This window comes from Vanessa tameamea, chromosome 10 (assembly GCF_037043105.1).
Source record: "Vanessa tameamea isolate UH-Manoa-2023 chromosome 10, ilVanTame1 primary haplotype, whole genome shotgun sequence".
In the NCBI taxonomy this organism is placed as follows: domain Eukaryota; kingdom Metazoa; phylum Arthropoda; class Insecta; order Lepidoptera; family Nymphalidae; genus Vanessa; species Vanessa tameamea.
Window position 1 is genome coordinate 6,149,439 of NC_087318.1, and position 13,490 is coordinate 6,162,928.

General features: G+C 30.7%; 3 protein-coding genes across 4 annotated transcripts in view; 1 reads left to right on the forward strand and 2 right to left on the reverse strand.

Annotated features, from left to right (window-relative positions):
• Positions 1 to 7,619, reverse strand: part of LOC113391554 (aldehyde dehydrogenase X, mitochondrial-like) — a 20,123-nt gene extending 12,504 nt beyond the window's left edge. Inside the window, exon 1 of the mRNA XM_026627556.2 lies at positions 7,537 to 7,619. Coding sequence (XP_026483341.2) covers positions 7,537 to 7,566 — 30 coding nt within the window. The 5' untranslated portion in view covers positions 7,567 to 7,619. The remainder of the gene's footprint in view (positions 1 to 7,536) is intronic.
• Positions 1 to 13,180, forward strand: part of LOC113391587 (phospholipase A1) — a 44,064-nt gene extending 30,884 nt beyond the window's left edge. For both annotated transcript variants that reach the window (XM_026627611.2, XM_026627603.2), the window contains exons 6-8: positions 11,060 to 11,251; positions 12,449 to 12,617; positions 13,013 to 13,180. In XM_026627611.2, the coding sequence (XP_026483396.2) occupies positions 11,060 to 11,251; positions 12,449 to 12,617; positions 13,013 to 13,070 (419 nt within the window). In that variant the 3' untranslated portion in view covers positions 13,071 to 13,180. The remainder of the gene's footprint in view (positions 1 to 11,059; positions 11,252 to 12,448; positions 12,618 to 13,012) is intronic.
• On the reverse strand, positions 1,258 to 7,646 carry LOC113391583 (aldehyde dehydrogenase X, mitochondrial-like). Its single transcript, XM_026627590.2, has 11 exons — positions 7,537 to 7,646; positions 4,947 to 5,051; positions 4,554 to 4,821; positions 4,350 to 4,466; positions 3,810 to 3,997; positions 3,364 to 3,466; positions 2,893 to 3,074; positions 2,476 to 2,637; positions 2,225 to 2,382; positions 1,899 to 1,973; positions 1,258 to 1,371 (listed from the first exon to the last, which is right to left on the reverse strand). The coding sequence occupies exons 1-11, from the start codon at positions 7,564 to 7,566 to the stop codon at positions 1,296 to 1,298; spliced, it is 1,464 nt and encodes a 487-aa protein (XP_026483375.2). The 5' UTR covers positions 7,567 to 7,646; the 3' UTR covers positions 1,258 to 1,295.
• Positions 13,181 to 13,490: the final 310 nt, after the last annotated feature.

Here is a 13,490-nt window from a genome sequence, read left to right on the forward strand (position 1 = left end):
TATATACGAAATGTCTACCCAATTTCTCTCCTTAGGCGTAAAATATCCAAAAACGCTTAAATTCGAATCAACTCATTTTTAATCAGTGGCACAAAAATGGCGTGAATTCATAAATCTGAGATATTGACCATATTATAATATCAGCTTAAAGATAAAGTTTAACTTATATCATTAGTATTTTTTTTATTAATGATAGGTAATTATTATATATAAAATAACAGAAAAAAACAAGAGTTAAGAAAAAATTATATTGAGGTTGTTGACCTAACGTCTTTGATGATAACTTAAGAATAAACTTCTAGTGACTTATATGATAGTTATACAATAATATTTATTGTGTTTATCAGAACGAATACATGTATTGAATAAAATTAACATTACAACGAGATAAAAAGCAATATTGATAGTAAAAAATTCAATCGAATAAGTATTTAAAGAATGTGTGCCTGGAACTCTTAATTGTGCCAAAATCTATTGGCACAATTAAGAGTTCCATGAGTTGACTCGATTGAGATAGAAATAAAAAATACTTATAAAATTAAAGCTGAGTGAATCGCGATTTTTATTTTTTTTTTTCTTCTTTTCTTTCGCTTCGCTTCAGGTGTACAATATAGTCCAGACATTAAAGAAATAAAAATATCACATATAAGTGTATGTGAACTTTTTTAACGTGAAAATTTTGATTTTGTATTTTCGTATTATGGGAGAGATTGTGAGATAGAAAGATAGAAAAAGAGAAAACGGATTTCTGACGCCAATGCAGATAGCATTGGCGTCTTTTTTGAGATTGGTGCCAATTTTCTTCGAAACTATAGCAAAAATTATGAAACTAAAATTACATGGAATCTACGAACTATATTTTATATTTTTTCATAACGATTTTTATAAATTATATGAGCTGATTGCTTTATGGCGGATGTTACTTAGGGGAACGGTACACTTGCGATGGTCCAATCATATGACAAATGCAAATATTTAAAAAAAAACTTATATAATACAATAAGAAGCCATTATCAAAGAAAAATTTTCATATAAATATGTAATAGTATGGTCTCTCTTCTTTTCTAGCCAGTAACTGGTTGAGGACTTATTTGTTTTTAAATTATATAAAGTAGTAACACAATTCTATTATGTTACATTGAAATTATTTTAATAAAAAACAACAATTTTGTATAGTTTTGAAACGATTTTTATTAATATGTACAATTAAATGTACTCTGATGTAAGATTAAGAATATAACCTCCTTTTTAATTTTATATAATATGATTAAGTTGATATTTTCGGCCTCGGTAGGTTACATTTGCGGTTTCTTCGGCAGGTTGATAGTAACAGTTTTATTCTCTAGATATTGCAGAATGCCTTCCTCGCCCCTAAAAAAAATGTTGTTAAATATATTGATGCAATACCTCAATAAGTACTGGATATAAAAATATTGACGTTTAGAATATGTATATCTACATATAATACAAAATTAAACGAATATGTACGATAAAATAATCGTGTTCATATAAAACCTTTTTGTTTCAAATTTTATATTTGTCCAACAGACAAAAATATGTTTTTAGTTAGTAGATTTAAATTGCCAAAAGATTTGACTTGGTAGGGTAGGGTAGGTCTTAGTGCAGGCCTGCTGGGTAGGTACCACCCAATTCTACCACCAAACAGCAAAACTTTGTATTGTTGTTTTCCGGTTTAAAGGGTGAGTGGGCCAGTAACTGCACAAGAGGCATAACATCTTAGATCCCAAGGAAACATTTGTGATATGAGAAATGATTAATATTGCTTATAGTACCAATTGCTATGAGGTCACAGTATCTATGGGCAGTGATGACCACTAGCCATCATATTGCCCACTACCACTACCGGTCCGCATACCCATATAACAAAAAAAACTTACATTTCACGACCAATGCCTGATTCCTTAAATCCTCCGAACGGAGTTTGGGGAGTCACATGCTCATACGTATTCACCCTGCAAAATCAAATTAAATATAAATAATTAAAACGAATATTTAAAAAAAAAAATAGTTATAATCAAAAATAAGTTTTTATATTAATTTTAACATTATGTTTTTACCGTGTCTGCAATTTTTCGCAACAAAAAGAAAAAAACGACGATTTAACGAAAATTTATAAGAGGGTATTCGAATTAAGAATATTTTAATCATGCTGTAATGATAATGAACAAGATATATTGTAGAATATTGGAATGTATTTATTTACCAAACAGTGCCTGCACGTATATGTTTAGCGAATGCCAAGGCGGTTGTGATATCCTTAGTGACGACTCCAGAACCAAGACCGTAGTTGGTGTTGTTTGCACGGTCGATTACTTCGTCGAATGTGTCGAACTTGAGGATACTCTGAACGGGTCCGAAGATCTGTATGAATGAATTCATTTGCAAGTTGTCAATAAAGTTTGTTAATATTTTCAAAGCATTTACATTTAAGTATTATTGGCGTAAAAATCTTACTTCTTCTTTAGCAATTTTCATATCATCTTTAACATCAGCGAAAACAGTAGGTTGGATGTAGAATCCAGTTTTTCCAATTCTGTCTCCACCAGCAACGCAACGAGCTTCTTTCTTGCCTGATTGGATGTAGCCCATGACTTTTGTGAACATCTCGTTATCAATCTATAAAATAGATAGATATCTGCGTTATGTACATAACATAAAATAACATAAACAGCCTGTAAATTTCCCACTGCTGGGCTAAGGCCTCCTCTCCCTTTGAGGAGAAGGTACGTTATGTACGCAGATATCAAATTAAAAATTATATGATATTTTGATCTTAAATATATCATTGCTGAAAGTATAATTTTATTATAGTAAACATTTTGTTTATATTTATTCACGTTAGGTTTGATGCGTTCATTTGATGTTCAATACCTGTGGTCCTTGTTGAACGTCTTCGTAAGGATTTCCTACAGTTCGTTTTTTCGCAATTTCAGCGGCCTTTGCAACGAAAGCTTCGTAGATACCAGACTGAACAAAAGTCCTAGTTCCAGCAGCACAGCATTGGCCAGCGTTTGCGAAGGCGGCTCTGTGAGCGATTTGTGCTGCCTTCTCGACTAAAATTTAATACAATGTTCTTTTATTTTTGTAACCAAAATGCAATTTTAAATCATTTGCAGAAAACAGTATAAATTCTCAAATTATTTATAGTCAAGCTTACATTGTACTTATTTGTAATCTTATCATGATTGTCAACTAAAGTATATTTATGTACTTTAGTTGATAATAAAGTCGATATTAGAATCAATGCACGTAATATGCTAAGAGCATGGTTTTAATATAATGATTATATAAACAACAATATATTTTTAACTAAATTATTTTATCATTTAAATTGTTATTTACCATCCGCGTCGTTGAAAATAACTAGGGGGCTCTTTCCTCCGAGTTCTAAAGTAACACGTTTTAGATTTACTTTGGGAGCACCACTCATGATAATTCGTCCAATCTGTAAATAATTGAATAAATATTCTATTAGCATTTTTTAATAAACTATAAATTCTCTATAAATAGGCTTACATAATAAAATATTAATGATATTGCATTAAAAAATTAAAAGGAATTTTCGAAGATTTTTATCAATCATGCATTTCTTCTTGAAGACGAAGAAAGTATCTTTGCAAATTGTAATAAATTAAGTCTAAAATTTAGTACTGAATCTTTGCAATTATAGTTATACTATTTTCTGGTATTAAATTGGATACTAAGTTTTTATCGTGTTAAATAAATCAATTTTATATGATGATCTCGTATTCTGTAGCGTTGTAATTTGTTCTTTGTAATAAATTCACCTCAGTGGATCCCGTGAAAGCCATTTTATCAACACAAGGGTGGTTCGTGAGGGCCGCACCAGCAGTAGGTCCATATCCAGGAATAACATTTACAACACCCGGTGGGAAACCAGCTTCTTTGATCAATGCCGCTAAGGCAAGTGCAGTGAGAGGAGTCTGCTCCGCCGGTTTAATGACGAGAGTACACCCTGAATTAAAAAAATATGTTAAATACGAAACCTTTTAACACTTCTTATGTGATATTGTTATTTTATATTCATAGATAATTTATTATTATGTTCCGTCCAACAGATTTATGTTACTTTAATATAAATATATTTTGAATAAATAATTTATTCTCTATGCAATTGCGATCCGCCGTGACTTAGAAGACTTCAGACGCAATACCGACCGGCTTTAAGTGATTTGGTATCGAAGTGTAAGCATTGCCGACTTCTAAACTTCGGCCTTCAACCATTTTTTTACCATTGTTTTATATAACAATATGGGGTTAATAATTTCCATCGAAAGAAAAAACCATTTGATAAAACAAAAACATACCAGCAGCTAGGGCAGGGGCGATCTTCCAAACAAACATGGGAATAGGATAGTTCCAAGGCAGGATTTGACCACAAACGCCTACTGGTTCTTTAATTGTCATGGAGAGCACTTCGCCATCTAAAAATTTTATTTATTGAAACAGAAGCACTTGATATAAATAAAATACTTGAAATTTAATAGAAAATATAGTATATCTTTATTTACCTGCGGGGATAGTGTTACCCAAAATTTTATCAGCTTTTCCAGCGTAATATCTGATAATTTGAGCCGACCAAGCCGCTTCACCTGTTGCCTGTGCAACTGGTTTGCCGCAATCTAAAGTCTCAAGTTCCCCTAAGTATTTCACGTCTCTTTCCATGAGATCTGCCAACTTGAGGAGCAATCTGCCTCGTTGAGAAGCATCGAGTAGCCTCCATTCTGAATAACGGTGGAATGCCTTTACAGCGGCTTTCACTGCTAAGTCAATATCAGCCTAATCAAAAGCAACAAAATAAAATTTGATTATTTAACATACAATGCATACATTATATGAGTATTTTAGAAAAAGTTGTATATGACAGAGAAATCATTACTATTTGGAACAGTTAGCTCAATCACCTTGTCTCCTTCAGCGACTTGTGTGATGACGGTCTCATCTTGAGGGTTTATAGTGGGAAAAGTCTTCTTACTGACGGCATCCACCCACTCATTGTTGATGAACAACTGTATAAAAATATAAGCATATATAAAACTTAAATAACGACTAAGAAGTACTCGGTTAAACTAATTTAGGTAATCGAATCGAAAGTGATGGATCCATAGAATCATTTTTACCCTATAACATAATATGCTAATTAATAACTCATATTTACAAGATGATTTGCACTTTATAGTTTGTTTAACCTTGACGCTTGAACGTAAGATAAAAACGATAATTTGTTTACTTGTCAAGAGGAGGACTAATACATCATTTTTACCTTGGTTTCTGACTAAATATTAAACTTATATTCGATGTTCAAATACACTGTACATAGGTCTATAGCTTGATTTATATGAAATGAAAAGTGTAAGGAAATCAGAAAGATAATGATATTCAGAGGGACAGTCCCACATCATAGAAATCATAAAATCATTACAATTATAAAAAAATCTCTCGTTTTGTAAATAAATAATTGGCCTTTATGGAAAAACTGTATTCGTGGAATTTGATGCAGAATATAATATGATACTTATTAGATGTAGATATATAGTTGATGATGTAATTTAATTTGCATTTATATATTTTTTGCTAGTTCTTCTTAATAAAACGGACAGCCCGAATAAGAGGCTAGCTTTAAATGTATAGTAAAATTACGTTTTAACGTCGGGTACGTTCTAAGAGTTCTACTTTTAGATATGGAAGATGCAGTGGAGTCACGGACACACCGAGACATGTGATGATGTCAATAAAACACCACTAAAATGATCTTCGTAATATTTGAAAGAATTGTTAAGATTTCCTTACTGTGATTCCTTGGCGCAAATGTAAGCTAAATAGAAATAGAATTGTTTTTGTCATAAATTATATCTATACTCTTATAAAACTGCCTATTCACGCTGTAATTACGTATGTTTACGTAAATAAGATAGTTTCAAGTGCTCAATAGACTATACTGGTGAATTGCACAATATTTTATCATAATTATATACTTTTGTAAAGTTGTATCAATCCAAATAATCTCTATCGTGATTGCTATAGTTAAATTTCAAATTCCTGTTTGTATTATCAATCTAGTGTTACAAGGAAGGTATAGCAATACCAATTTATCTGATTGGAAAAAAATATGAATTTACAGCTTTGAAAGTTTCATAATTCAGGTTCTCTACTTTTTATTATAATGTTTGATATAAATAAGTCCGTATTTATTTTAGTACCAGACTTACAAGAGATCAGCTTGTGTTCGTTTAGGAAGCTAGTGAATAAAATTTCTACATAATCTGATCAAATGAAACAAAAAAGTGGGTTATTTGCTTATGTCTGCTATGATAAGAATCGGAGAGGCAGATATCTGGGGAGCTGGCTTTTGTAGTCATAAAAGTTTTTCAATGATATGAAGTGAATATTGTTATAGACCTGAATTTTTAGATTATTGAAATTGTGATAAACTACAGAAAATAGTTCTACCAGTATGTTACTTTTGCGTTATGAAAATTAAAAAAAAAACAAAATCAAAATACACTTTATTCAAGTTCGTCCTAACTCTGCTCAAAATCAGTGCGCAATTTCTTTGCCAGTTTTAATTGCTTTAAGCGTCTGCGTTTTGGATTTTTTACGTTACCATGATGATACGACCATCAGACTCAGGTGCAGACATGAGTAAATAATTTTGCAATGTTTTATTGATGAGTGCCATATTTTCATCAACATCGTGATTTCGTGATAAGGGACGGAAATGTGTATAAAGAAGCCCGGGAAGCGCGCTATTTAATTTGATCAATAAGTGCGCGTGGCCGTCTGATTTTACCAACTCATTTACGGAGATGATGTTAACGTTACTTACTACCCAGTTAAGATTAGAGTTTACCCATCATAAGCGACCAACTTGAATCGCTATTACTCAAAAACGCAATGTATTTAATTAAGGAGAAGAGGCCCCAACAAAACGAAGAGCCTTACAGACTGTTAATTTATTTTTAAATGCGTTGCTAAGTTTTTTTTATTGAATAAACAATTTAATTATCTTTTTATAACGCTACTACAATATTTTCCATTAGTAGGTACTATTTTAGTGGATGAACATCGTTATTTATATTAATAAATAAAAAGTACTTACGTCCGATAAAAACTTAGACATCTCTTACACAAAATGCATAGAGTAATATAATTTTATTTAATATAAAAAAATAGTAATACTAAGTAATACTAGTAATAATTGTTTGCATATATAAAAGAAGAGTTCTTTGAAATAACACTTACACATACACATACTTCGGAATAAAATTTTATTATAAAGTTATAATATATCACAGTGAAGTTAAATTTAAATCGTTCAATCAATAAATAACAACCAAACAATTCACGAATTATATAATATTGTGAAAATATATATATAAATAAGTAAACAAATAAAAACTTACTGTGAAATTAAATACAATTTTTTTTTATTAAAAGTTGTAATTAAAACATATGCATTTAATTTAATTCGGTTAAATTAATTGTGAAACTTACCTTAGTGTATTTAATGTCTACTTTCACCATATTTACTGCAAATCACAACACGGCTGACTGCTCTTGTTCGCTGTCAACAGCAATCTGGTATAAATACACATATACGTGATGAGTACCTAACGCATCAAATAGATAAAATAAATTGCTAGTAATACTGTTATAAACCATAGAGTATACAGTCGAGCTGAAATAGTCTAGGAAATATACAGAGTAGAACATTTATCTTAAGAGCATAGTTTGTCAGCGTGGGAATTTATTTTAGAACACACACATAGGTACTTTCCAATAATACACTTGCATTGTGCAGTATATCGTACGCACCCCCTAGACAATTAGTTGCCTGTTTTCGTTGCAACGAATAAATTAAATTTTCATTGCGCGTTCATAACGTAGGATTTATAAAAATACATTTATTTATGAGTAATGTATTAGCTATAAGGTTGTCACTCGCAAACACAATTATAAATTATTTGTTAGCATAGGGTGCGGTCAGAGTGCATTAAGATGCCTCATATACATTATGATTTTTATTGATTCTACTGCTCTCCTCTAACTAAATTATTATTTTCTGGATATTTTAAGGTTGGTAGGTATAACGAATTAGGGCGTTAAGACACATTAAATAATCACTTACTTAAATTTTATAAATAAAAATAATGGAGGTAAATATTAATCAGTTTTTTTTTAATTAACTAAAAACTAAAGACATAAATCTTCTTGGTTAAACAAGTCAATTAAAATTATTTTATATTACACAAAAATCAGGGGGGCGGCCCGCTGACGGTATCTGGTCATGAAAGGTACTAACTAAGTATAGCATCAGTACAAAATGGAATGTATATCAACCGTTTTTGCTTAGCACTATGCACTATTTTAATTATGCATTTAAATAATTAGGAATTAAGCAGACGAACTAAACGACATCCGTCTCATTACAAAAAACTAAATAAACCTTGGTTTAAACCTGGACTATCTAGTCCAGGTTTATCTGAAAAACCATGGTCTAAATTCATTCGTATTACAAAACTTAGTAAAACCATAGATTTCTTAGTACTGCCATTTGAACCATTCTTTAAATATCCACCACAGATTAATTCATATATCGTTCGTTCATTTTGATATCATTCTATAATAACGTACCGTATGCTTAGAAAATAAAACGATTCAATGTTTTGCTAATGATTAAATTACGTTTACAAGTGATGAAAGTAATTGAAACTGTTATTTTGTATAGATGTATATATAATTTATTACGTCGCTTGTAGTTTTATGTTTTAGCACATTATTTAATGTATCTTAACTTATAATATACGTGTAACGAAAGGCAAGTCTCGTTCGTAAGAAGTTTCGCGCGTAATTTGAAACCGGAGCAACAAGGGTTGAATTTTGCTAATTTCGTCTTGCACTCGTACACTACTTTAAAGTCATTTCGTGATGAGTCAGGAAAAAAGGAAACGTTCTGAGAATTGGAGTACTGAAGAAAAAGTAAGTACTTAAACATAAATTACTTCAAACTTGAAATCAAAACTCGATGACTTCCATGTCCTCGATATCCACTAAATCAACCATGTCCATGTCCATTTTTTTTACGTTAAAACAGTACAACACAACAAAAAAGAAAATAAAATTATCGACTGATTGTAACTTTTAAACTTATAACAGAAACTTTGACAGATACGCTTTAAACCATCGTAAAACTAGAGTCGCAGAGGTTTAAAGTCCACAGTATAATCTATGGTTTATCGCTAAACCCGTTTTTATAATAACGTTTTTACTTAGACCCTAGTTTAAACCATGGTTTTTAGTTAAACCGCTTTTTGTAATGAGACTGCATTGAGTTTGGGTATGAGTTGGCGTTTGTTTTAAATTTCGTATTAAGAGAAAAAAATAAGCAGGATAGTGCAAAAAATACATTACATTCAGGTTCATTCGGGTATTCACTATGTTCATCCTTACAATTTTGTACTTTTAATTCGACATTAGGGGAAAATAGTTACCCTTCGTACACTTTTCAGATTTTATTTTTTTACGATGTGATTAATTGTCGTATTTACCTAGTTTATGTGCTTAAGTGTAACAAATATATTATAGTTTGTTACAAAAAAGTCCAAAACTATTATGACAAAAGGTTAAAGGGTTATAGGCTTTTTTCTACATAAAATAATTGTACGAATGTACCCCACGTAGTGGTATGGTACGGGTACGTTCGTACAGTAAATGCGGTAAATTCGTACGCCATGGGGTAGATTCATACAGGGTAATTAAAAAGCCAATTAAAATCGTTCAATTTTTATTAATTATTACAAAAATATTTATTTATCAAAGAACTAACTTAATAATATGTGACTTGACTAATAGTCGATAAATCTTGAAAGGTAAAAATTAACAATTGCATCCCACGACACTCGCACCCCACCCTTATGCTAACTTATCTATGTTTGCGTAGACGATTCGCGAAATTATAAGACTCGGCTCGAAATAAAAACTGACGTGCTCCCACCTTGAGATCTGGGGAGGGACTAAAAATTTATTGACAGCGATGTCGAATAATAAGTCAAAACCGTCAAATGATTTTCTCCTTACTAAAAAGTATGGACGACGAATGCCAAAAAGTAAGCAATATTTAAATAAAAATTACTATAATATTATGTGATATAATAGAAATTTAACACGGTGAACTTATTATTTACACTTTTGTGTCCCCATTTAACCAAAAATACATGTATAAACTAGCAGCTAAATAGCTTAAAAAACGTTAATAGTAAAGGTCGATTTTAGCGTTTGGAGTGATGTTGACGATGAATTTACTGAGTTATTAATACAAATTTTATAAATATCATGCGGTGAAACTTGAGATCTATCTATTAAGATACTGAATGTTTTTTTTCATCCATAATCAATGCTCCAGTTTTAAGATATTTCGAAAATAGTAAGCGCTATTTAGGCGTTCCGCAAGGACTGTCCTCTTAAGATGAAACAAAATATAGCCGAAGATTTCGGCGAGACTAGGGTTTTTATTTACTTTACGTGTTAATTATTCATCTCTTTCTCGACGATGGTGGAATAATTTTTCTTCCATTTTTTTTTCCATTTCCTTAAAAAGAGAGATTATGAAGAGATAATGTAGATGATTTTTGCAAAAATTTCTCAGATCATTTCAATCCACTATGACCCACTCACTACAGTATGTAATGTATGTTGTTAGAGTGTGAGTTTATTTGCTACATTTAGAATAACAATGTAGTTGTAGTCAACTAAAAATATGTTCACTATATGTTCTCAATTTCAATATGGGTGTTATTTATTCAGTACGCAATATTCTGCATTATTTTTTTTTTAATAATATACCCACGTCTGCACATTATCAGGCCTGGGCTTATCAGCCTATTTACGGATATGCTGTTTTAATATTTATTTTTGGTCAATATTTAACGTGTTGCATTATATATATTTGAAATGAATAAGTACTCAAATAAGTAATAATGACTGTTGAATTATATTTTTTTAATTATTTTGTTATCAGGTTTAGACCCAGCGCGCCCTCTAGTGTCTAATTACGGATCGAGATTATTCCGCCTCGGCAGAGACGACGCATATGTTGTACAAGTGATACATACAAATGCTGGTTTTCTTGGCGAAAGTGGTCAAGTGGGACACGCTGACTTCTGTGTCAACGGCGGGAGACTACAGCCTGGTTGCAAAGGACACTTTATGAGTATGCATTAGATATTTAATAATATCAAAGTGCGCATCTCCATTTAACTCATGCCTGAACATAATACTAATATTATAATATTTAATTTGTTTTTTTTTTGTTTTCCTGATTCAAAATTCAAATTTGGAATAATTATTATCGCTTAAACAACATTGATATAAACTATATCTCAAAGTATCATAATACAAACCTAAGATAGGTATAAGTATGGGATTATTAAGTCGTAGGGTAATTTCTTAAACACATTTTCTTTTTAATTACTTCCTAAAAATCGTATTGTGAACGCAGTTTTATGTACTTAAAATTAAGAAAAACCAAGCAAACAAAAAATGCAAATGGTGGTGCAAATTTTTTAATTAAATTCAATACATAATAAAATAAAACAAACTATGTTGCATTTTCCTAATATTAGGTGCTGCATATTTAAGAGCAGATTTCAGACTCGGAAATATGAAAAAAAAACTCAAGAATTAAAGAAAATGTCGATTAAAATTATAACATCGCTTTTGTAGAATAATCTTTAAGTTATCAATCTTGTATTCGATTATTAATTTATTTATTATTGTATAAACTTTTATCTTATCTTTATTCTTCAGTATACAATCTTAGTTTTGATAATCAATGAGATGCTTAACTTAATAGTAGTTGCGTTATAGTTTTAAATAAAATAAAGCATATAAAAATACAGTTATGAACCAAAATTAATTTAATGCTGTACAAAATAACAACGCTGATACAACGATTTTATGCAGATAAACTTTAAATAAAATACATGAGATTAATAAAAGGGGTAAGTTAAAGTTCGTAAAACTTATAAAATACAAATAATTAGTCCAAGAGTCTTTAAAAATAATATTCGATACTAATATTCCAAAAGTGTAATTCTCTTTGTTTCCAACTGTTGTTCTGGATTTACGCAATTGTTACAAAACTGTATGAATTTTTATGATCATGAAAAGTATTGAGAAAATGGAAAAATAAATTATATCTGGATCCCCACGACTCAACTACTGTAATTTTTATATCAATGCCTATCTAATCTAAGGTCTAAATGATTGGACCTTCACGGACCTGACGGAGACCTATCGTCAATATCATTTATTCATGATTCAATGGTTTAATCATGTCGTACTATAAATCACAAATACAGAGGTATTTTATTTATTTTAAATCAAACATTTGTAATTATTTGTGCAGGAATTGCGCGATGCAGCCATTTTATGAGTTCCTGTTATTTTGCTGCCAGCGTGCGTCGGCGCATACGTATGGTGGGTGTGCCATGCGACTCGACATGCCCAAAACAAGAGCGATGGGGTTTGCGCACTGATCGCAAGTTAGTGAGGATTGGAGACGATATACCCGACTCGTAAGTTATGCTACTTATTGGATCATTAGAAGGAAAGAAGAATATATTGGAACCTGATCGTTACGAATGAGTATTTAAAATATTTTATTGACAAAATGAGTCTTTTTGAAACACAAGATGGACTTGAAGATGCCGAATGACATTCTGTACCAGTTTATCTTTAGACGAAAGCGACACATGAAGGCGGCACTACAAAAATAACTTTGTATAATTAAATAGATATTTAGCAAAAAAATTACAGAGAAGTACTACAAAGAACTAAAAAAATAAAAGCCTTATCTTTGTACAAGTTATAATTAACGTTATCGAACGTATATTGAAATTTTACGCGTTAATATAACTCTACTTTCCTTTAAATCAAATTTTTATACGTAGAATAATACTTTTATTTTCAGATCGCGTGGAATGTACTGCGTACAGCTGGACCATGATGAAAGTTGTCCATTTGATTGATATCTGCAAGTTGTTGTATCGGATTCATTTTGATAAATACATATGAAGTAATGTACAAAGCTGTAATAATAAGAATGATGTAAAAAATAAAAGAACAAATTTTAATAACTTACAATTTATTTATTAATAAAATAATTTTATTCGGTCATTTATATAAGTTTATTTATTTAACCATCACAATACCATTTACTACAATACAATTCAATCTAAGAAATTATTATCGATTGCCTCAGTAGGTAGAGTTGAAATAGTACGAATTGCTTTTTCCAATATAATATCCATCCATCATGGATGACTTTGAAAAGTTCATGCAATGTCAATCATGCAAATTTACATAATATGTAAGTTATTTTCTACACATATTATGTTTATAAAATAGCAAAACGTACTGACATAACATGTGTTTGATTTGACGCGTGC